At 35.9% G+C, this 25,434-nt stretch overlaps 1 protein-coding gene and 1 non-coding gene across 3 annotated transcripts in view; both read left to right on the top strand.

Moving 5' to 3' along the window:
- Nucleotides 1-486: 486 nt before the first annotated feature.
- The window catches only part of C3G (C3G guanyl-nucleotide exchange factor), a 410,407-nt gene continuing 385,459 nt past the window's right edge, over nucleotides 487-25,434 (top strand). For both annotated transcript variants that reach the window (XM_090368667.1, XM_090368669.1), the window contains exon 1: nucleotides 487-779. In XM_090368667.1, the coding sequence (XP_090224793.1) occupies nucleotides 755-779 (25 nt within the window). In that variant the 5' untranslated portion in view covers nucleotides 487-754. The remainder of the gene's footprint in view (nucleotides 780-25,434) is intronic.
- LOC150089557 (U4 spliceosomal RNA) lies at nucleotides 17,988-18,066 on the top strand. Its single transcript, XR_016546716.1, has one exon. It is a non-coding gene; the product is annotated as a U4 spliceosomal RNA (small nuclear RNA).

Here is a 25,434-nt window from a genome sequence, read left to right as displayed (position 1 = left end):
AGAATAAATAACAATAGTCTTCTCCACTAGTGAAGTGTTATTTGAGGTAGTACAATACCATGGCAACTCGTTGTGAAGGCAGTCACAATATGAGATACAGTATAACCAAAACGATGCCAATTAATTAATTAATTTGACTACTTTGGTAGATAGCTATGTTAAAATGATGCATTTGCACTAATCTACACATTAGTTGATGTGATATTTCGTGTTATGTTTATTTTGCATAAATTTATTGAATTTTTGTTTTATAAAATAAAAATTACTATTTTTCACCGGGGGTGAAACTCACCCCCCCTAGATTCAACACTGATGACTGTAGTAAATAAAATATTCAAATATACTTGTTATATTAAATTTGTAGACTGATAGTACTGAACCCGGTCACTTTGTTCCCTGCCACCGTATACAGTACTACTATACTTAGTCCCCTACCGGAGTATGAAGAAAGTGAACACGTTATCATTCAAACAATGTGCAGTGCAATAAGATAGTTCTAAAAATGGATGTAAGAGGGTGTTGTATTAGCGACCCATCGGTCAGTCGCGGGGACCGTGGAATGTTTCTTTAAAGGGTAAAAGTGTAGTTTAAGTAAAATGATTATTTTCAATCTTAGGGAAGTTTTTAAGGGTTTAGCCCTGTGTTTATTTTGTCACTTTTGGTTTAGGTGGCTAATTTAAATTCACCGTGATTGCTATATATACTAAGAAAAATGACGTGATTTTGTCTAGCGTTGTGTTTTCCTTTAGATGAAATGTCGGCGAAGAACGATAAGTCGGGTAAGTATACTTACCAGTTTCTGTTTACCCTATTTTAATAATTGTTGGTTGGCAGTTTTGCTGCCGTAGATTGGCGTACTATTCGCAAATGGGTATTTTTGTATTTCACATATTATAGATGGGGGAATGAGATATAGTGAATAATTTTTTTAAAGTAAGGCCATAGTATGGCATGACTATTTAAAAATATTGCATGCTTTCAGAAGTAATAGTAGTGATGAATTATTATGTTAAGTAATGGAGCAGAAAAATTGCTTTCATATAAAAAAAAAAAAAAAAAAACACCCGTAAATACTGAACGTAAGGTCCTCATCAATGTTGTGAAATGGGGGGGGGGGGGGAATTGCATTGGGTGCCTAGGATTATACATTCATATAATATAGTTATAATAAGATATAGCTCCCCTCCAAAGAAATAAAAAATAACCACCCACTTGGGTCCTAAGCTTCTGTCACCTTCACCTGATTATAAGATGTGGCTGAAACTTAAGAAATTGATAAAAATAAATAAAATATCAATAAATAACACTTTTAGTATCAATATAATAATAAATCTCCGTTTATTGGTCAACACGTTTATTGTTAGGTATACGTGAAAATCGGAAACTGTTGCTTACATTAATACTGTATCACAATTGTGGACCTGACCTGGACTGCAATATGGCAGAAGGGCCTGACAGAATTTAATGAAATAACAATCAACAGCATAGTTACAACCAACACATGCCGACAAATCAGTCAGTATGATATAATATTAAATTAGGTATTTAACTTTTTTCATAATACAAGGTTTGGCAGTTAAGTTCCAGGACTGAGCCAATTAAAGAAAACCAGATGTTAGAATAAAAAAAAGAAATACAGTGAAGAGCACTGTTAACTCTCACATGCTGACAACTAGTGGCAAACTTAATTAGTATAATATTAAAAGTACTTTAAAAAAAATGTTTCCAACAGCTTATATAGTTGTTGAAAACATTTAAGTGCCTTTGAACTGACTGCCACCAATTTCAATTTTACATTTCTTTTAATATTCTCGATGCTGTCAAACTGTCATCTATTCATTTTGGATTTGATTTTGGGGAGGAACAAGTGGTCCCTGGGAGATAAATCAGGAATAACCCCAGGGGCTCAATCTGGTGGGTATGGGATTGGCACACCCAGGGTCCTGAGCTGGACATCATCATTCTTCTCTTCCTTGGTGATTCCTTCTTATTTCAATATCTCTCTCTCTCGGGGGTAGTTCAAAATTTTTTTTTTTTTGGCTGGTGCAGTATAAGCTTCCTCAGGCTTCCTTGCACCATATGGCTGATGCTACTACTACTAATAAGGAAGTAGTTTAGTTCTACAATCCCATGCTTTGCCAAAAACTTTTAGATAATCAGCAAAGAATGTGGCCTAGCATTGTTGTGCATTGGGAGTTGCCTTTTTTTTTCTTGAAATTGAAGCCTTACTTAGCAATTTTTTTTTAACCAAACAAAGCAAACTTGTCCATAGTACTCTTTATTTATTGTCTTACCTGATGGAATAAATTACACCCGAATGATTTCTTTGTATCGAAGAACATGTTCAACATCATTTTAATTTTTGCAAATGAAATTTTTTCTCTTAGCATTTTGATTGCCATTCCATGCTTTTGTGTATGTTATTAAAAAAAACAAAACAAAACTGAATTACTTGTTATGAATTAATCTAGCAAGGAAGGGATTCTCATCAATGGCTTTAATGGGCTCTTCATGTGCTTTGAGTCTGAATAGCTTTTGTTCATCAGTCAAACCACATAGAATAACTTATTTTAGATCTTTTATATGCCCAAATCTTTTGTCAGAATTATACAAATTGTTTCTTTGTTAATATGAAGTTCTTTCATTTGATGATCAGATATGATCATTATGCAAATATTTTTTTTTTTTTTTTTTTTTTTTTAAAGTGTTAACATTAAATTTAATGTTAACTCTTGTTCCATCACTTAACACATTTTCTTAGCATGGCATTTCATAGCATGCTTCTATTGGGACATGCAGTAGCCTGAAAACTGGAGAAGAGAGGATTACGAAGCCTAATGGAGGCCTTGTGCAACAAGCAAATATGTGTGCTGTGTTAGGGTTACTAAGAGTAAAGACAGGCATGTACACACACACTTGCTTATACACTAATACTAGGAGCACAGTAAATACATTTCATGAATTTTAAGTAATGGTTAAGTTTTCAAAGGCAGACCTAGGGATGGTGAACATTTTCCATCCTGCTTGGCAAAATAAGCTGAAAATATAACAATCTTCACATGCCACAGAAAAAAAACCTAACTCCAGGTGCAGCTGATAGCCTGTAAAACCTTCTTCAAATAAAAAATAATAATAATTTCACAATATAAACAATTTATGGGTAACCATGTTTTTGTACATGTTTGCTTCTTGTTATATGTGCACCACAATTCACCAGCCCTATTATAGGGATTTCAGAAACATGATGCCACTCAGACATAAGGGATGCAGAATAAACTGAAAAATTTTGGTAGGGCTATAGCCTCAACCTACGTAAAGATTTCACTTAATGAAAAAGTTAGTGCATTGCATCATGTCTTTTCGTAAGTGAATACTAAATTGGGTAAAATGGCATAATTTTTATCATATCTCATATTGTGAATACCTTCATAACGAGTTTCCTGGTATTAGTATTAGTAACGGCCGCATGGTGCAAGAAGGCCTATGGCTTATGCTGCACCAGCCAAAAAAAAAAAATAAATAAAATAAAATAAATAAATAACTTAATAATTAATAAAAAAAAAAAAAAAAAGGAAATTAAACCTATCATCCTATGCGCTTCCCTTACCCGAAAGTACTATCCAGATGACCTTTGAATTTCCCCAAACTGTCGGCCTCTACCACCCATGAAGGCAACTTATTCCAGTAATTTATAACTCGCTGGCTAAAATAAAACTTCCTGCAGTCCAATCTAAACATTTCCCCCCGTAACTTGAATTTATGTCCCCTAGTTCTAGTCATTTATAATCTTGAAAATTTCGTCCTCATTCATTTTACTGATGCCTCTCAGAGCCTTAAACACCTCAATCAAATCTCCTAAGGTGTCTAGTTTCCAAACTCTGCAACCCACATATTCGAAGTCTTTCTTCATAAGGACGCCCTTTTGCCGATCTCACCAGGCGAGTTACCCGTCTTTGCACCCTTTCAAGGAGCTCGATGTCTTTCTTTAGGTGCGGTCTCCATACTTGAACACAGTATTCCAAGTGTGGTCTAACATAAGCCTTATATAATGGGATTATCACGTCCCTATCTCTACTTGCAAAAGTTCGATAGATCATCGATAGGACACCATGGGCCTTCCTTGCAACCTGTTTACAATGCTCAGAGAATTTCATGTCTGACCGTATCGTAACACCCAAGTCCCTTTCCTCCAGTACTGGGTTTAGTTGAACTCCACCAAGTGAATAAGTTATTTTGGGATTACTGTTTCCCAGGTGTAATACCTTACACTTTGTTGGATTAAAGCATAGCTGCCATTTTTCTGACCATTCCTGAAGTCTATCTAGGTCTCTCTGAAGAAGCTCAGCTTGACAGTGATCATTAACTACTCTACCAATTTTAACATCATGCGCAAATTTAGACATCATGCCCTCTATCCCTTCATCAATGTCGTTTATGAAAATTAAAAACAACAGTGGTCCTAATACTGATCCTTGGGGAACCCCACTTCTTACATCAACCCAATCTGAGGAATAGCCATTTATCACAACCTTCTGCCCTGAAGCCATCCTTCTATCCATCTAAGGATTTTCCCAGTGATTCCAACCTATTCCAGCTTATAAAGCAACTGCTTATGTGGGACTGAGTCAAAAGCTTTGCTGAAATCTAAATAAACAATGTAGAAATTATTCCCTAAATCCAGCTCGTGAGTGACCCTTTCGAAATAGCGAACCAGATTTGTTAAACATGATTTTCCCTTTACAAAACCATGCTGAGCATCCTTGAGAATTTCAATTCGATCCAAATGATCCTGAATTCCACCCTTGATCATTGCTTCCATGATTTTCCCTACTACTGAAGTCAGACTGACAGGTCCATAATTTCCAACTTCACTTTTAGAGCCACCCTTATGTATGGGAGATATATTTGCACTTTTCCAATCCAAGGGAATCTCCCCAGAGTCTAGTGATGCTCGCATAATTAGCCTCAATGGTTCAATGCACTCGCTTGCCGCCTCCCTTAAGATTATAGGGTATATTCCATCAACTCCAGGAGCCTTACTGGTCTGTAGGCTCGAAAGTTTTTTTCATTAAATAATCTTGCGAAATTTCAATATCATTAATTACATATTTTTTAACTTCGCTCCCACAATTTCCCATTGCCACAAAAGGCTTTTCATTTGTAAATATCGATGCAAAATAACTGTTGAGTTCATCTGCAACGGCAGCTGGTGTATTTATTACTATCCCCTTTCCCTTACGTAAAGGTCCGATCTGGTTTGTCCTGCTCTTCTTGGCATTTATATATGTGAAGAATTCTTTATACCCCCCCTCTTTGCTCTGTTTGCTAGTGATTTCTCATAAACTGCCTTTGCCTGTCGAACCTTTTCTGTGGCTCTATTACACATCACCTTGTAGCTGTTAAGGCTTCAGTACTTTTTATTGCTCTGTAACCTTTCCATGCCACCTTTTTCTGTTCAAGTAATGTGGCAACTTCACTATTCATCCAACTTGGAACCCTTCTCGTGGAGTATTTTTTTAATGGTATATACGCATTCAAGGCATCTGTGATTAATGTTTTAAAAGCGTACCACAGTTCAATTGTATTCATTCTCTTCGTGATATCTACCCAGTTAATAGAGGCCATGTAGTACCTTAAGGCATCGTAATTTCCTTTTCTGAAATTAAAACTCATTCCTTTGCCTTTTACTTCTGCTACCTCTCTCGTCATCATCCACCGTAGAACTCGGTGATCACTTCCTGCTACTGGTTCCTCTACGGTCAACCCTGTTATGTCATCTGATTCATGTGTGATGATGAGGTCTAGGATATTCTTTTCTCTTGTACTTTCCCTAACATGTTGATACAAATAACAGTCATCTAGTTGATTTAAAAATTTTGTTCCCCATGTCGAGTTTCCTTCCCATTTACTCCAATCAATTAGAGGCAAATTGAAATCACCCATAATAAGGCATTGACGCTTACTTGCCCATTCTATTTGCATGTAGAGGCTTTTGTCATAATCGTCACAATCACCTGGTCTGTAGATTACTCCTACTCGCAATTATACCTTTGTTTCCAACTATCTCACACCATACAGACTCTATACTAGCATGTGAAATGTCTGAATCCGGGAAAGCTATCGTCGCACTCAGGCTGCTTCTGATAAGAAGCATTACCCCACCACCCCTTCTATCTACTCTATCCTTCCTAAATACATTATACAAGCCGTACTGGAACTCATCATCCCCAATTTCCGGGTGGCACCACATCTCTGTAAGCCCTATTATGTCCGCGTTACTTGTTTTAACCAGCAGTTCGAATTCGCTCATTTTATTGACGACACTATTGCACTAGCTCAAATAAGTAACGCTTCACCAATGGAGAAGACTGTTGTTACTTATTCTTGGTGGATACCACCACAACTGATGATAGGCCAAATAGTCTTGAAACGGCCCATATGGGTGACCAGTGCAATGTTGAGTCAGTTTGTTGTGACATATCACTGAGAAAATGAGAGTAGGAGTGTGTTATAGACTTAATGACACTGATGAGTGTAATAAACAGATATACAGAGAAATAAATGGGCCAGTAAATCAGAATGTCTAATAATGGGGATTTTAAGTTTCCAGATATTAACTGGAACTTGAGGGTTGGTTACTCACACACTAGCAACACTTTTATGGATTTAATGGATGACCATTTTCAGCAGCATGTTAGGGAGGCAACAAGAGGAAACAACATTGTTTATCTGATTATCATAAGTAATTCTTCATGCTTTAAGAATTTGCAGGTAAAATACCCACTGGTGGCAGTGAACACAGTGTGCTGATTTTGGATTTACTTAAAGATATAACTACTGTCAAGAATAAAGGGAAGGCTTTTTCTTTCATAACAGTGACTACAGTATTTTTAAATTCAATACAAGGGGAACCAACAGTAAATTCTAAATGGGAATCATTTAGAGAGGTAATCATAGAATCTACTAGGCTTTTCATTCCAACTAAGAAAGACCATTCCAGTCTTTAGACCTAAGTGGATGTCAGATCAACTGATGAGACTTGTGGCTGAGAAGAAAATTGCATGGGATACATGTAAATTATCTGGTGATACAGAATCTATGTAGATGTAAACTGGTGTGTAATCAAGTCACAAATGATGTTATGCAAGCTAAGGCAGATTATGAGAAGTCTCTGGCAAAGACTTCTGTGCTTATATTAACAGTAGAAGGAAGAGGTTGAATCACATTGGGCCACCCGATGTCACTGGTATAACTATTGATAACCCTGCTGACAAACTGAATAGTTGTTTTGCATCTACTTTTGTGCACAAGTTCTTTAGGGAGGGGAATGCCCAAAGGTCATAACTCTAACAGAGAGCCAGTTGATTTTGTGATAACTGAGAGGAAAGTGGAAGAGAAATTTTTGAAGCTTAACATAAAAAAGGTAGATGGAATGTATCAAATTATACTAATGGAGGCAGCAAAAGAGGTAAGCGAACACCTAGCTATAATGCATCTTTGGATCTAGGGTGGTCCCTATGGACTGGAGATGTGGAAATGTATCCCTAATTCACAAAGGGATTTCAAAAGGTGACAGGAGTAATTACAGACCTATGAACTTACCTCTGTTCCGGGGAAAATAATGGTGTCACTGGATAAAGAAGCAATGCAAGCCCATTTAGACTGGAATGCAATTATAGTGCAGTCACAACATGGATTTGTTAAGGGGTGATCTTTCCTGACCAATCTGATTGGATATTATCATGCAGTAACAAGGGAACTGGAGGCAAAAAATTATTTTGATGTCTTTTAGTTGGATTTTAGGAAAGCTTTTCAGAACGTTGTACATAAAAGACTGCTGTATAAATTGGAGCAGTGTTGCATTAAGGACAAGTTACTGCTCTGGATGAAGTGATAGTTGAGTGGGAGAAGACAGAGTTGTTATTAATGGGCACTGCTGTTTGTGGACTAATGTTGTTATTAGTTTAGTCTGCCAGGGTATAGTGCCTGGCCCATTGTTGTTTTCTATATTTTTTAATGATTTTGATGAAAGTATATCAAGCTTAATGTTTAAATTTGCAGATGATACAAAGGTTGGGAGGGTGGTTAATGTTATGACAGTAATCAAGGTAAGCTTCAGAATCAAGGTCTAGAAAAATTAGGCAGTGATCTGATAGTGGCAGTTGAAATTTTACGTTGACAAATGTTGAAGTCCATGGGTAGCAGTAATCACAGATTAACGTATCAACTGTGGTATACTACACTCAGGGTAGTGGAAAATGTAAAAGATCTGGGGATATTGGTACAGTCAGATATGAAATTCTCTGTGCAGTCCAGACATGCTGCCAAAGACAGCTCATGGAGTTGGCCAACACTTAAACTCATCATTATTGATTCTGTTGTCTGAAATTTTTAAAGCTTTTTTTCAGAGTGTATCATATTCAGTTCCTCCAAGGACATTGCTGATTCATTTTTTGAAAAACTTGGAAAATGTCTCCTGCTCCATTGACTGCCACAAACATTTTTGCTTGTTTGTATACTTCTACAAAATTCTTGGTTATTCCATTTGTTCTGTTGGTGTAAAATCATGATTTTGTGCCTCCAGTCATTTGGTCAACTTCTCACACATGAATGCTTTAGACTTTGTTAGTAGATCCATCCAGTGCCGGGAATGGGTAAAGGCCTCCTGGAATAATAGCCAACTCCATTTTTAATTCAGCAGCTGTCATTTCCATTGCCTCCATCACATATGATCTCTACACACCAAAAGAATCAGCTTTTTCAGAAGGCCATCACCTGGATATTTTGACCATACTTTCTCTAGCCACAGCTATAGATAATATCAACATAACCAAGCAAATTTTACAAACAGGCAAATTTTAGATGTTTTACAGGACAAAAAAGTGTCTTATGGTCCAGTATATGCAGATACTCAATACAAATGCAAAGTCACTACTCCATTCCTTTAGGGGTGTCCTAGGTACAGGCTAAAGGGGTTATAGCCTCATTCCCCGTGATCAAAATAATGGGAATTTTTTTATTGCTATGTGATGATTTAAGCTTATTGATTCCCCAGAACACTGTTTTAATCCTCCCTCTCCTTTAAGAAACCTTGAGACTGCCCTTGTATTCCATCAAGCTAGCCATTGATTTCAGTCTTAATTCTGATGTCTGGCTTCATAACAAAGTGTGTATACAGAAAAAGTATTTTAGATCCACTGATATCAAACTTCTAATTTTATTAGACCTGTTATTTGCAGCTTCAGTGAACTTTAATATTTTTATTTTATTTCATTTCATTGTTAAAGCCTCAGTTATCTATTTTGTGTTACTATTAGGTTTTTGTTTGTTTAAACCATTGGTGAAATTATGAATTCCACTGCCCTGATAGATGACAGAGTTGCTCTATAAGAACTTTAATAATCATACTAAACCAGCCATCTGGCTCCTCCCCACAATGGCAAACCTGGTATGATAGTTTTGCCACTGATATAACCCCCCCCCCTAGCTTGTCTATACCAGGGTATTTCACAGATTATCCAAAGTTGTGCTTGGCATTTTAACAATTTCTCTTAGTAATGCTTAGTGTGAGATGTTAATTAGTTAGTGAAAAAAAAAAAAAAAAAAAAGAACAAAAATTGAATTTAGATCTTTCTGGTGAAGCTTTGTATGAAGGACCATTACTATGAACAGACCTTTGACTCTGCTTTTCTGATGGGTACAAAATAATGATCCTCTAAACCCTAATGATGCACTAAGGGTAATTTTGGCAATATTTTTGATAACTATAAACAGATAGCTTATGAGATAAATGGATATGTATTTTGCATCAATATTTATATGCACTTGCATTTTCACTCAATAGTACTGTTGGTCTGTATAACTGAAACTAGGAGCTGAATTTTATGATTAATGAAAAGAGGCTGGAAGAGAAATTAACACACTTAAATGATTTAACACACTTAAATGATAACGAGGCATGAGCTGACGATATTTAATCAGGTTTATTATCCCCTGAAATATCCTGCTGTATTATCCCCTGAAATATCCTGCTGGGTGCACAATTTCAGTGATCATACTATTTTGTCTGCTCAGTTCATATGGCTGAGTAGACAAAGAGCAACTATCGATTGTCAGTGGCATATCTTACATTCAATTATTGAAGCTCACTGGCTTTAATAATAGAAGGTATTGCCTCCAGTAGACACTCTGGGTTTGTGAAATGTATGTTTGGTATCCAGTGGTTGAAGCACGAACAATATCTTCAGTTGTTGCATTCTCTGGGTCTTCAGTGTTATCAATTGGCTGTTATTCAATTGCTGAAGCTTGTGAATTTTTCGATTTACATTTCACTCGGCAAGAGGTCTAAAGTGCAGTAGAAGGGTGTTTTATTTTCAAATAATAATTAAAAAATATATGTTATTAATGTAAAATGTATTTTTCGCAGTTGTGTTCATAATGGATTGAAAATAAAGATGGCATTGAAAAGTGAACCATTTTGAATTATTTCTTGGTGATTTTTAAAATGCATGCATGCAGGATCACTTAAACCCACGGGCGCTAGCAGCATGGTGCAAGTGGACCTTTTGGATTTCGAAGGAATACATAATTTTTAATATTTTCATTAATTTATTGAAACATAAGATATTGCATGTATTCGAAAATTTGGTGAACAAAAAATTTGTTCTCACGTGCACCACCTTGCAAAACATCCTGCCGGTGCAATGCTTAGATCCCTGTGTATAGAGAAGTAACAGCAAAGTATCCTGCTGGTGCCATGCTTAGACCACTGTGTATAGAGAAGTAAGTTCTTCACACAGCCAGTTACAGGTTAAAATAATAATAATTATTACTCTGTTTATAAAGTATTTAAGGGCAAAGGCCTCATGCTACGAGGTAGAATGACTACTATGTAGGTTAGTGCAAATGCATCATTTTAACATAGCTATCTACCAAAGAAATTAATTAATTAATTAAATTGGCATCGTTTGGTTATATCTCATTGTAACTGCCTTCACGAGTTTCCATGGTATTGTACTACCTCTAATAAATAACACTTCACCAGTGAAGAAGACTATTGTTATTTATTCTCCATTGGTGAAGTGTTATTTATTCAAGGTAGTACAATACCGTGCAACTCGTTGTGAAGGCAGTCACAATGAGATATAACCAAAACAATGTCAATTTAATTAATTAATTTAACTACTTTGGTAGATAGCTATGTTAAAATTATGCATTTGCACTAACCTACATATATTACTCTGTTTATTAAACCATATGAGTTTAACCTCTACATACTGCCATAATATTTCATTTCAGGATGAAACAGTAAAATACTAGATAACAAGAAAGAGTACTACATTCATATTTTTATTTCCAATACTTTTACGAGGTGACCTGATCGAGATGTAAGGCCTTGAATGGTTTGAGCAGGCTCAATGCTGACGGGATACTTCTGCTTGCTCAGATTAAGAACCTGAAGGGGCAGAGATTCAAATTGAGGAAAGACAGTTATAGAATAGATGTGTGGAAGTTTGCCTTTAGCTAGCAGGTAGTTGATTGCTGGAATAGACTTCCATCTGCTGTTGCGGAAGTTGATAGCCTTAAATAAATTTAAGGCTGAACTAGACAAACATTTGGAGTGACCAGATGGGTGAAATGGGAAGGGGTGATTATTTATTTTTTTTTTTTTTTTGACTGATGCTGTACAAGCTTGCTTTCTTGCATCATATGCCCCAACTATTGCTAATGCTCAGGAGTATTTCAGATTCCTCAAGTCAGTCAGAGGACATTCTTTACAAGACTGCATTGGGAGCTCTTTGTGGATTTCAATTTCTGGCAGCAAGAAACCTGGTGACTAAGGTTGATAGCATAATCTTCCTCTGAATGCCCTAGCATTATACATTGTTAACTTGTTCCCATTTTCAAGTTTTAGTGGGTATGTATTCTGAAGAATTTGCTTCCTATACCCTTTTGTTGCAGTGCCTGTATGCTCAACAGAAAACATTAAAATATTTTTACTTCCTTGAATGGAAACATTTTTGAGAACTGAAGCCCTTTGAGTATTTTCTGGTTGTAGGAGACTTTGTGTTGAGACTTTACTTTCTTGAAGATTGTTTGATGATGGAATGAACTGAGCTTTTCTGTGAATCCTATAATGAGTTTTGCTAGGGTTGTATATTGTTTGCTGTGAATTTTACTTTCCATTTGGTGAAACCCAAATTGGTATATATAACTGATTTTGAAATCATGAAGGGGTTTCCAACCATTCTGTTGATGCAACTAGGGTTGGGATTCAAATTCAATTTGAATTTATGCCCCTCTTCATATGTAGTATTAGCAAGAGGAAGAATGCCATCAACGTTGTGCTTACTCAAACCATTCAAGGCCTTAAATACCTCAATTAGAGGTATTTAAGGCCTCCAATTTGTATATCAGTTTTATATGCAACAGTATCAAAAGCTCTTCTGAAATTTAAGTATATGATGTTAAAATTGTTTTGCATCCAGTTTCCTATGTTATTGTGTCATAGTATCCAATCAGGTTGATCAGAGAAGATTGCCACTTAAATCCATGCTGTGAATGCAGTATAACTGCATTCCTGTCTAGATGGTCCTGCATCACTTCTTAAACTAGTAACTCCATTATTTGGAGTCACTAGTCATAGGCACCCCAATGACCGTGAAGATTTTCTGTAGAGTGCAACTTTTTGATGTTGGTAATATGTCTGGATTCTTTTGGTGTTATAGTTTTGGGTAGTGGCCTTATGTGGTATCTGCCCTACATTGGGGGATGATTCCCTGAAGGAAGATTTGATTATAAAGGTTACAGCATGTCAAGAATAAAAGTACTATAGGCCTTTATCGGGAAATGTGGGAAACCATCCCAGCATCTCTTTGGAAGTGAATTTATCTGGATTAGATATTCGTGAATTATTTTTACATTAATAAGGGGGGGGGGGGTTCAAAGAAACCTTTGTTGACTCCAATCACTTCTGAGATTGTTATTTTTGATCAAATTGAGTCCATGCCCATTGGTAGAAGACTTGTTTATTCATTTCAAAGTGGCTGTTTAGTCTCCTTGTATTTTCTTAGATTTTTGCAGCTTTTCTAAATATCAAATGATTGTTTGATATTTGAAAAAAGCAAAACTTGACTTCTGTTAACTTTTTATGTATTTTTAGGTCTGGCAGGACTGTTTTAGGTTTGTTAGAAGGATTTTGTTTCATTTAATATAAGCCTTTTGTTAGTACTGAAAATCTGGCATATGTTTTCAGGACCAGTTCTTTGGTGGGGAGGTTGAGTGCAGATCTGCAATGCATCTGACCACATACTGAAAGGGCACCAAATCCTAACAAAAGGGATCCCCATCAATATATGAAGAACTCCTCTTCCCCAGCATTAATTTTCAGCTAATCCTGAATGCACTGGATAAAACTTTTGACAAAAAATATATTTGACACATTAACTGCAATGAACAGCAGTTGATATCCTTTTCATTATATGTTAGAGCAGTGGTTTTCAAATGGGGTGCCGCAACAACATTCCAGGGGTGCCACGTAATTTGGGTTTATGTTATTTCATTATAAAAAGTTGTAGGTATCTTTTTAATTTTGGGGAGAATAAAGTGTGTGTGTGTGTGTGTGTGTGTGTGCGTTTCAGTAATTTTTATTTCTCTATTTAATTTTTGGATTAATTTGATCATTATATATAAGCTAAATTAAAATAGGATATTGCCAGTAGCATGGCAAACTAGTAGAGTGAAAATGAACTAAACCAAATAAAATAACAATAACAGAAAAATATAGGGGGAATAAAGAAGAAAAGGGTGTTCCTAAAAAGCAGTGTTCCTAAAATAATTTAAAAATTAAGCCAATTAAAAGAAATTTAGCGGTGCCCCCTAGTAAGCACCAGTTTCCGAATTATGTGAAATCTCACTAAGTGGAAATGTAAACTAACAGCATTACATGACAAACCTATATATATAAAATTTGTATTATGAATTGTAATTTTGTTTATAGTTATATTATTGTAATAAATAACTATCATATAACATTTTTTTTTTTTAAATATTATATATATATATACAGAGAGAGAGAGAGAGAGAGAGAGAGAGAGAGAGAGAGAGAATTGGATCTAATATGCAGCAAATCGAGTAGGGGTGCTGCAAAATAAAATAAATTACTTAGGATGCCGCTATTAAAAAAAAGGTTGAAAACCACAGTGCTAGAGGGAAAACTATAGCATAAAATACATATAATAAAGCATTTTATTTGATAAGAAAAAAAGAACTCGATTAAAAATTAATTTTTAAAATTTATAAAAATCTTTTACACTCCAACTGAATACTTATTAGTGTTGTATTCTTATAACCTTTTATATTAAAAGATTTAAAGTAATAGTGTTAGGCCAGTGAGAGCCTTTGTATAAAAACCATTAAACACAACTTTTTTGGTTTATATTTAATACAAAATATCGTCAAACATACCATTTCATTTGCTGTTTTGTCAGCTTGCACTCTGAGACTGGGCTTATGGGCTCTCTGTCCGTTTTCTCAGTGACATAGGTGCCCTTGGAGCTTGAATATTATCTCACACTGCAACTTTATTGTGTTTCTTTGTAAGTAAACATATCAACAGAAGTGAATGCAATGGTGTGTTTACCTTCATGGGACCCAAGGCAAAATGGAATTTGGGGGCCCATCTAAAGAAAAAACTAACAAAAAACATTTTCGATTTTATTTTATTGCGAAAACAAACAAATTATATGACATAGGAACTAAATAATTTTTTTTTTAATCAAAATCGGTAGAACCATTTTTGAAAAAACGTAATTTTCAAATTAATCATCAAGTAAAGTTCATTGACCTTGGCAGGTAGAAAGTTCGGTTCCAGATGAAAATCACTTAAAAAACATTAGTACAAAACAGCAATGAGTTTTTTAAACAGTGAGCTTGGGGTTCCCCTCCGATCTGGGCCCTAGGCAGATGTCATTTTGGCCTATAGGATAACGCGCCACTGAGTGAATGGCATAAATGCAAACAAGGGCATCTCAACCAGAAGTGACAGTTTTTAATGTTGAGCTTCGTGACTTGGATTGGGGATGAAAAAAAATCGTAAGAAAAATTAAATTTTTTCATTTTCGTAATATGAGTAGTTAAGCACGAGGTGTATGATGTAGTCGTACACAATGTTCTTATTTTTGTTCCAATTGTTGATATTTTCTAGTTCGTATACTCGGAAATCGCACGTAACTACCTTGATAACTATCAAGTATATTTAGACTTACTAAGATTTTTCAGTAATTCTTTAAAATTGAAATTCCTATAAATTAATCAAAATCATTGTTTTGTGCAAAGATGCGTATTTAATATTTTGGATAAAGAACGGTAGATTGAAAATAAACCTATTAGTAATGCAGGGTGGTTCGTTTTGACAATTTAATCTTGAAGGCCGGTAACATCAGGTAGGATTCCAAATTAATGTTTTTTTTTCTCTATTGTTGTGGGCTTAGAATGTTAATTTTATGTCTCGTGCTGTGCTCATATAGCATATTATTGCAACGTGCCCCTGTTTATCGTAGTCCTTGAACTATTGTGCTTAACTTGTAACAACTACGCTAATCGCGTCTGTGTGCGAAGGTTGGTTATGTCTGGGTGTTTCTGAAGTTTAGTCAGAATGATGTCATCTTGCACCGCGCGAGTTTTCGTCGTAGCATTGATGCTGTACCCATACTTGTGTGCGGCTATACATATGATGTGGCCACGTGCTGTCGAAGGATTGAAATGAGTTGCCGAGCGAGGTTTGTTCATTTTCTCAAACTGGAATTTCAGCTATCTCCCAGTGGGTTTGTATTATGTTTGACTATCTGTTCACTTCATTTTTGATTATTCATAATCTTCGGGGGGGGGGGGTGGTAATAGAGCTAGTGGTGTTGCATAAAAATATGAGTATTTCATTTGAGAGCTTAATAAATATGTACTCGAGTATACAATTTAATAATTAATTTTGAGTATCAACAGATATGAAAGGCGAGTACTCTACACACCTTTCATGCTCGTAAATAACTGCTTAAAATGATTCTGCAAGCACTCCCTCACGGGCGAATTACGTTTGCGTGCACACATATGTTTATTTATAGATGAAGGCGGAATGCCATTCTTCTGAATGTGAAAGAATATAGGCATGGAATCGCTTATAAAAGTCCGTTTCTATTATTAGTGACAGTGAAGCATTTTGTCTTGGAAGCAAATGTTAAGAGTGGCAGGGCTTGCTAATTCTAGGCGGGTGCGAAAGTGCACTGCACACAGCAACCCGAGTTGCAATATAAAAGCAGCAACTTTGGTTTCAGTTACTATGCTCCAAAGTTTTCAAATTGGAAAATATTAACAATTGGAACACTGATATTTCGAAGTGGAATTGAATACATTTTTGTCCAAAAATGTATTCAACGTATGCAAATATTGTACGTCATTCCTTGCTGATTCAGTAGTACACCTAGAAAATTTTTGTTTGGGTTGGGAGCTCGTACGTACCAGTGTGGACTGGTAGCTTTTAAAAATGTCAATACGATAGTACACTTAATATAATATAAAACTAAATGTTCTTTGTTGGTTGGATTTATCCTCTTCAAACCCCATCTGCCCTGGACAAGCATAGGTGCTAAGAGTCGTATACCACAATTGCTAGGCGCCTCAGTAGCCAGGTGGGAAGGAACAGCAGTGCGTAGCACACGCTTCTTGATTAGACCGGGGTTCGAGCCCGTCACCACCAAATACGGAGGATGCGGAAAGGTCAGGGAATGACCACCGCATATCCCCGGAGCAATATGGCCTTAGTTGCTAATGCTCCTAAAAAACAAACAAACAAACCACAATTGCTTGAACATTGGCATTGATCACTTAGCATTTTGAAAACCTTATTTTGGGAAGTGAAACAATCAGAATGGCGTTTCCGGCTCTAACGTAATGCCAGAAAAAGGCAGAGTAGACGGAAACACTTGCCCTAGTGATGGGCATTATCGATTATGGCATTTTCGTAAACCAGGGGTCGGCAACCATTTTGATTGCAGAGCCATTTTTGATCTAATTAAAAAAAAAAAAAATTCCGAATAGCCGCATCTCACCTCAAGCTGGGAGGAGTTCTTTAAGAAATGGAATAGAGTGGGAAGGTGTCTTATTAAAAAAAATATATATATTTTTAAATTTTATTTATTAATTGTAACAAACATCCATTTAGGTACTAATTAATGTGACTTCTGCTGCTGAACTTCTTGAGTGAGTCTCTCAACATCAGGCGAGTATGCCATAATTTATCTTTAACACGTGCTGAGAGACTCGCATTGTTCAGACGGTTTCTTGATTTATTTTTAATATAGTTCATGTTCGAAAATATTTGCCCACAGAAATTCGTCGAGCCAAAAACTGAGAGAAGTCCAAACGCAAATATTTTCAAATTTATATGTGCCCGGTAAGCTACTCCGCATCGAACACAATTTGGTCTTGCTTTTTCAACTCGTCTATCGCGGCCATTTTTGTAGAATTGCAAAAGCAGCCTTTTTGCCTCTCCAAATTCTCAGTTTTAAGGCTAGTCACTCTACATGTCCTTGATTTTTAAGTCTAACTCCATTTCAAATTGTGCTTCATGTGGGCTAAAAGTTAGAGCCGCGTGTTGCCGACCCTTGCCATAATCGAATATAAATTGTCGATAAACAAATAAAATTCATAATCAAAATCCGACAACTGCGGATTTGGGGATGAAAACATACACATTGGTCGAGTGGCTTACTCTAGGCGCCAAAATATCTAGTTGCTGCCAGTAACATACCCAAGGTTTTGAGAGGTGGTTGTTGCTCGTACTTTTCACATTGACAACTTTTACCAGCATAAAAATGTCCTTGGGCCTCCCCCCCCCCGAGTGCACCTTTGGTTATGGCCTGCATGGCGCCTTGTGCATGAAGCGTTTTCGATATAGTGAGTACTCTTACTTATTATTTCTAGGATTAACTATAAGCTTTGCACAGAGGCAGTATTGTAGCCAATGAAGTGATAACTGAGGCGCGACTATTGCTGTTTGAAAACTTTTATACTGTATACAGTGTGATCCAAAAGTTAAATTAAAGAAGCGGTATTTCAGTGAATTTGACGTATGGTAACGAGATTATCTCAGAAATGCATAGAATTAAGTGGATTTTTTTTTCCGAAAGAATGTCAAAATTATTTCCAAAATGTCCACCAGGTTGCGCTTGATGTGTAACACCACAAAGCACCTCATTATAGTAAATGTTCAATGTGGCGGCCTTCGTTGTGGAGCACTGCCTGAAGACAAGTAACGGCTTTATGGACTGCATTTCTGGAGGTATCGTTGATACCTTCCGTCGTATAGAGTTATTAATTGCCAATGACGTTGCGTGATCTCTGTAAACCCGTAACTTCAGGTAGCCCCATATCCAAAAATCGCAGGGCGTCAGGTCTTGGAAACCTTAGTGGCCATTTATGCTGAAAGTGACGGCTTATCACTCGATTCTCTCCAAATGCTGAGAGTAATAGTTGTTTCACAGGAGAAGCAATTAACCCCAGGGGGCTCACATCTGGTGAGTATGGGCTTGGCAAATCCAGGGTCCTCAGCTGGTTATCATTTCTTGGTGATTTCCTTCTACTTCTCTTTCAGGGTATCGTGGGAATTTTTTTTTTTTTTTTTTTGCTGGTGCAGCATAAGCCTCAGGCTTCCTTGCACCATATGGCTAATAATAATAATATGGGGTGGTGCTCCATCCTACATGAATGTCACAACATCCAAAGCTTGCCTTTACCCCAGGCTAGGAATAACGCAGTTTCGTAACACGTCAACATAACGCTGACCTGTGACAGTTTCAAAACCAGGGCCACTGATTTCCTGAAAGAAAAGTGGTCCTATAATAAAAGAAGAGGTGAATCCACGCAGTTACTTTTGACTGATGCAATGGAGTTTCCGTGTAAGCTCGGAGGTTTTTCCGTCGCCCAAATTCTGCAATTGTGTGCGTTTACAGTGAAATGGGCTTCATCCGTAAACAAAACATTTGACAGCCAGTTGTTACGTTCTTCAGTTCGCTGAAAGAACCATAGCGCAAAATCGGGACGCCTAAGTTCTTGAAGGTGTTGAATTTTGTACGGATATCTAAGGGGCTCTTAGTGCTCGCCACACACTCCCATATGGGACGCCAGTTCGACGTGAAACTTCACGAGAGCTTGCTTCTCCATGTGATGATGATGCCATTAGAGTATCCACGGCTTCTGCAGTTTTAGCACATGTTGATGGTCTTCCACTTCGTGGACGATCTTGTAACGAACCGTCTTTTAAAAATTCTTAATCATCATCGTTAGTCCTTTACCCTTCAGCTGATGGGAAGATCGCAAAGCAACAGTTGCAGATTCAGCGCTAAGGTAATAACATTTCACCCAGCAGTGCTTTATCCGGTAATGATAACATGACCGCTTAACTTTTTTCCTTTCGCTTTCCGAAACGTTCACTAAATTGCTTAGCTGTTGTTCTTGCAGTGCTTTTATAGCAGACGCTTGTGCGACGTCATTCATGGTACAGCGCCACATGGCGGACACATTTGGAACTAATTTTGACATTCTTTCTGAAAAAACTCCACGTAATTCTATGCATTTCTGTGCTAATCTCGTTACCATACGCCAAAAATCCACTGAAATATGATTCTTTGTTTTCTGACTTTTTGATCACCCTGTATACAAAAAATAAATTGTACAGTAGTTTTCTGTTTTGAAAATGTAATGTTGAGGTGCATAATTATACATAATATCGTTATTCCTGTAGCGAACTGATATTTCGTTATTTATAACTAGTACCCGGCTTCGCAGGGTAATCAAAATTATATTAAGTTTTCCTTTTATACATTCTGAATACAGTTGTTCTCAGTCTTTTAGTGCTTGCGTTCATTTGGGATTTTTTTTTTTTTTTTACTGCTCTACAATTATAATTAAGATAAAAATTTAGAAACACATTTTTAACATTTATTTTATAAAAAATAATGTTATCAAAATTACTGTAACTCAGAGCGAAAAATGGCCCTATTTTCGCTCTGAGTTACAATAATTTTGATAATAATGAATCCAGAGCGCACAGGCCTCTTTAATCATAATGTTATCATAAAACAACCGATGAAATTTTGACACAAATATCAATTTAAAATGTTTATATTAATATATTGGGCTTGTCGTTTTTTAACGTGCCTGTGATAAGCATTCATTTAATCTTCGGGTTTTGTATTTAATGTTGGTAATAACCGTTGAGAACCGTAACTCACATAAATAGGCAAGACCGGATTTCTCCATTTGCCCAAAGTTCTTGGGGAATCTTTGCCAATGCAATTAGTTGGTCCCGGGGGCTTTCGCAACCTTATTTTTAAAAAGTACATAACGTAACAAAAATGTATGCGCCAACTCCCAAGAATAACTAAATCGTATTAAGATATGATATAGAAAACTGCATTAACTGGAAAAGCGTATTTATTTTTTCTATTCCTACTATTAGTTCACACTCTCCCTATATATATATATATATATATATATATTTATATATCTTGTTCAAATTTTCAATCGTTAATAAAATACTTTTTATTCATCCACTCAAGTTCAAATACATTTTTTTAAACTTGTAGTGGATGACACTTGATGTTAGTACAGTTTTTTTCAAATATTAATTCATTAATTAAATTTAATTAATTTTAGTTTTATATGGGAGAAAAAAATTTCTCTTATATAAGATATTTAGCAGGATTAAATTTAGGAATAAATACCGTCAGTGGCGAAGCGTGTAGATCGCTGGAAAAAAATTTCTTTTTCAGATTCATTTTTCATTCTGGGTTCTAGTCTGAGTCAAGGAGGGAGCAAAATGGAAAATGAAACGTGAATAAAAATAATAGTCCAACATCATATATAGAAAGGAAAATTGCAAGGAAATTCGCTTTCTATTTTGCCGCTTAATATTGTGATTCTGTCATATGTATATACATATTTATATTAATTGTAATTATTTAATAAAAAGTAATTAAAATAAAATTTTTCTTTGTTGACCTAAGTAGGAATTTACTTTAAAATTTTTTTTTTATATTACTTGTTATCTCCCAATTTCGGAATATGCTTCACTAATAGAAATCTGGAACATCCAGAGAATTCGGCGTGTTTGGTTTTGAGTGCGATCAGTTGAAAATGAACGCGAACTGTATAACAGACTGAGATATCAGTGGGTGAATGTATACTGCGTCGAGAGAGGGGGTGGGGGAAGGAGAGGTAGTCCTTCAGCTTCCCCGGATCCAGACGTTGTGTAGGGGGTTTCGGAATCTGTAAAGGGGGTGTAGAGACGGAGAGAGAAAAATAAAGGCGAAAGGTAGGGTGGGAGTGTTTTCTCTTAGGGGCATATTGCTGGTTATCGACTCCTATGTGAATGTGTTCCTTATCCATTCGTTTTCCCTGTATTCAGTATAGCTGGATATCGTACTTGGGGTGTTCCAGATGTTTCACCACCGCGACTGATTTCTTTCGTATAAGTTTTGGGACTCGGGGAAACGTCTTGTGATTACCTTCTGCAGCTTTATTTCGAGATGATTAGTTTTTAAATCCTCTTTAAATCCGATAGCTTATCGGGAAGTTTTCGTCTTGGGCTTGCACATAGTGTTGTTCATACAGCAGTACATCGTTTCCCTCTGTCACAAAATACTGTTTTGTTTTGTTTTTTTGTTCCCCCCCCCCAGTTAGTACAGAGGTGGCTAAACCTAAAGTGCATGTTGTCGCAGTAATAAAATAAATATTATTTTATAGATAAGGAAAGGTATCTTTTCTTTCGAACGGTATAGTGTGTGTGTGCATGCGAGCGAGCGAGAGAGAGAGAGAGAGAGAGACTAAAGGGAAGTGGGGTAAAATGCTGTAGCTCAAACTGTGATATCCGTTTATTCTTCCTGGAAACTTCTGAAAACAAACAAGACGGAAACCACTTTTTCATCAAGTACGGAGAGGATAAAAAGTACAGTATATTTACCTTGGATTGGAACGTGTTTTGTGGAAAGGATATCCTTTCTCTTTTTTCCCTTACCGTTGTTAAATGGCTACTAGGGGAAAAAAAAAGATCGGAGTGAGACATTGCCCTTTCCCTGGGTGTCGCACTTTGAGGAGCTCAATTTTTTTTTTAAATATGTAAATACATGTATTTAGCTTACTGTGCATAAGTTAGCAAACGTCTTAGTTATGTACATACCATCAGTACAACCTCACATTGCATCAGTGTCAATCTCTCATCCTGTGAAAAAAAAGGTCACCACAAGTTATCTCGGTCAGGTACTTGAACTTCATATAAAAGCACTATTCTCTAAGGAGAAGTGTGCTGCTCCCATTTGAACTCTCATTATCCACGCACTTAAAAAAATAAATAAATAAATAAAAAATATATATATATATATATATATATATATATATATAATATTATTAGTAAAAAATACTCTAAGTAGATGTTTATGCATAGAAATGAACTAATGAAAATACGGTGTACCCTGGGAGCGATATACTTTGTGAACGAAGGGGGGAAGAAAGGAACCGGAAAAAATAATTGTAACGATAGAAAAGTAAACCAAATGAATTTTTTTGAAGAGACGACCTAGGTGGCGATAGCATTGCAGAGTCTTTCATAATTTTTGTCTTCATCAGAGGTCATCCACCAAAATCATGAAAAAGACAGCAATGCTCTTACTTCTGTTTCCGACATGCTCTGTATGTCAAAGTACACGTGCGAAAGTCCACGTGGTAATGTCAATTTTAAATTTTGAATAAAATTTGAATAACATTATACCAAGTATGCAATTACATAATGTGTTAATAAGGTATTGCATACAGAACATGGATGACCTTACAGAAGTAAGCGGAACGCTATGAAAGTAGAAAAAGCAAAGACAAAGGCAAGGAAAATCCGAATGACAAGAACGTGGACTTTCGCACGTGTACTTTGACATACAGAGCATGTCGGAAACAGAAGTAAGAGCATTGCTGTCTTTTTCATGATTTTGATGGATGACCTCTGATGAAGACAAAAATTATGAAAGACTCTGCAATGCTATCTCCACCTAGGTCGTCCCTTCAAAAAAATTCATTTGGTTTACTTTTCTATCGTTACAATTATTTTTTTCCGGTTCCTTTCTTCCCCCCTTCGTTCACAACGTATATCGCTCCCAGGGTACACCGTATTTTCATTAGTTCATTTCTATGCATAAACATCTACTTAGTGTATTTTATACTAATAATATTTTATATATATACATTAATATTTTATATATACTTTTGCGATAGCGGTGACCCTGATCCATAATTCATGTTATTGTAATTCAGTCTTATCTAATTCTTAATTTTCTTCCCCCCTATAGCATATAACTTCTCTATTGTATTATTCTTGATGATTATATATATATATATATATATATAAATAAAAAAAGCATTTATTTCTTTTACATTTGAGCCCCTAATATGTGGAGTGGTAGGAGTTGTATTATTAGTGGGATTTTCAAATCTTAAACTCGAATGGAAATGACTAGGGAAGCTCATGGTGACGAGATGCTCAAAATTCCCAGTAACTTCAAACAACCTTAAAGACTACAAATCGTAAATATTTGTAGCCAGAATCAGAGGATAAAAAAAAAAAAAAGTGTGGCGATTATGTCAAGTACTTTCATCTGTGTGTGCCTTTTCAGTTGTCTGAAGACTTGAATGAAGAAAGTCGCATTTCTACCCGTAGTAAAAAAAATAAATAAATAATAAACTAAATAATAACACGCATCTGCAATGAAGTCATAAAGACTATGACGTTGCATGTTTGAGCGCTTCAGTTTACTAACTTTCTCTTGTGATATCTCAGCAAACGCCACACCGTGTTTAAGTAATCTATTGTCTTTCTTAGTCGAGAAAGGACCTTGTAAACTACTTATTAAGCGCAAACAGAATAATAGAACAGTGTCCTGCAGTGGCGGATTCAGGATAGGGGCACTGGGGCACGTTCCCCCCCCCTCCTGTCGTTTTTCGGAAAATATACACCAATCGTTTAAATCCCCTTTAGCCACAATTTTTTTTTTTTTTTTTTAATTGTTAACATAAGATTCTAGTGCACAAAATGGTGCCCCCTGTCACTTTTTTTTTTTTCTGGATCCGCCACTGATGTCCTGCATTCTAAATCCTAACCAAGTTGTCTCCCCATCATGTTTAACCGACTATCTTTGACCTCCTTGTTTCATATTTTGTTCATTGAGGGTTTCTTGTTTCATATTTTGTTTAGTGATGCTTTGATAGTCATTCAATCACTAAGTTATTTTGTTATTCATTTATTACTATTATTTTTTTTTTTAACACGAAACCAAATGTCTTGCTTTATTACTGAGAACTGGCACACGTGCCACACATAGCACAAGATATGTAAACGCGATTTTTTTTTTTTTTTTTTTTTTCCGGATATACTTTTACTAAGTGCTTTTTTGTAAAAAAAAAAAAAAAAAAAAATAGGTGCCGGTACTCATTCTTTGCTATCGGGAAAAATTGAAAATTAAAAGGATATGAAAAGTACTAATCCCCCCCGATATTGTTACTTTAGTAGTAATTTTTTTTTTTTTTTTAGAATAAGAACAAGAAATTGAGTATATTAACACAGTTATTAAGCATAAATTTATTATTCAAGTATATAAAAAATAAGTAAAATGTGAGTAAAATAAGTAAAAATAATTTCATATCAAGTTTTTGTAGAATATTCCAAATTTTTATTAAGTTCTCATCCGACACCCTATACTGACTTCTTTGCTGAATGACGTTTCCGAAACAGCCACGAATCGACATATTTTGCTGGATCGCAGCACGTCAGCGGACGGCCCACAATTAACAGTAGTGAAGAAACTATTTTTGTTATCAATGAAGCTTTGGTTGGCGATCAGATTTATTTCTGAAAATCCTCGTTCACATTCACTCGGTGAAATTGTTATCGTACTCAGAGCGTTCATCAATGCTTCAATTCTTCGGAAACCTTATCAATTAGGTATCCACGAATTGCATTTAACTCTAATTGACAATTTTCTAACTTCATTTTCACCAAATGTCAACAATTCATGTTTAGAAGGTTTAATACCTTCGTTGTCCTCGTTTTCCTTCTCTCGTTCATCAGTATTGTCACTAGTTCTTAAATTTAATTTTTTTTTTCTTTTCTTTTTTTGAAACTGTCCAGATTATCGGTATCATTCGGATATTCAGGTAAAGTAAAGTGTAAACAGAGATAGGGAAAATTTTCGGAAAAATGTGGATAACGCACTTCCGCGAAATAACAGATGATTGTTTATGGGGTAAAAGAAAATCACTTTTCTAATTCTCGAACGGGGCGCTTACAGTTGATTCACAAAGAGATGTCCAACCTACGACCCGCGAGGAAAGTGAACTAAA

The sequence above is a fragment of the Mastigoproctus giganteus genome, chromosome 2 (genome assembly GCF_048544385.1).
Source record: "Mastigoproctus giganteus isolate SK-2022 chromosome 2, ASM4854438v1, whole genome shotgun sequence".
NCBI lineage: Eukaryota > Metazoa > Arthropoda > Arachnida > Uropygi > Thelyphonidae > Mastigoproctus > Mastigoproctus giganteus.
The sequence above is the reverse complement of the archived record's forward strand: the minus strand, read 5'-3'. Positions and strand labels throughout refer to the sequence as shown.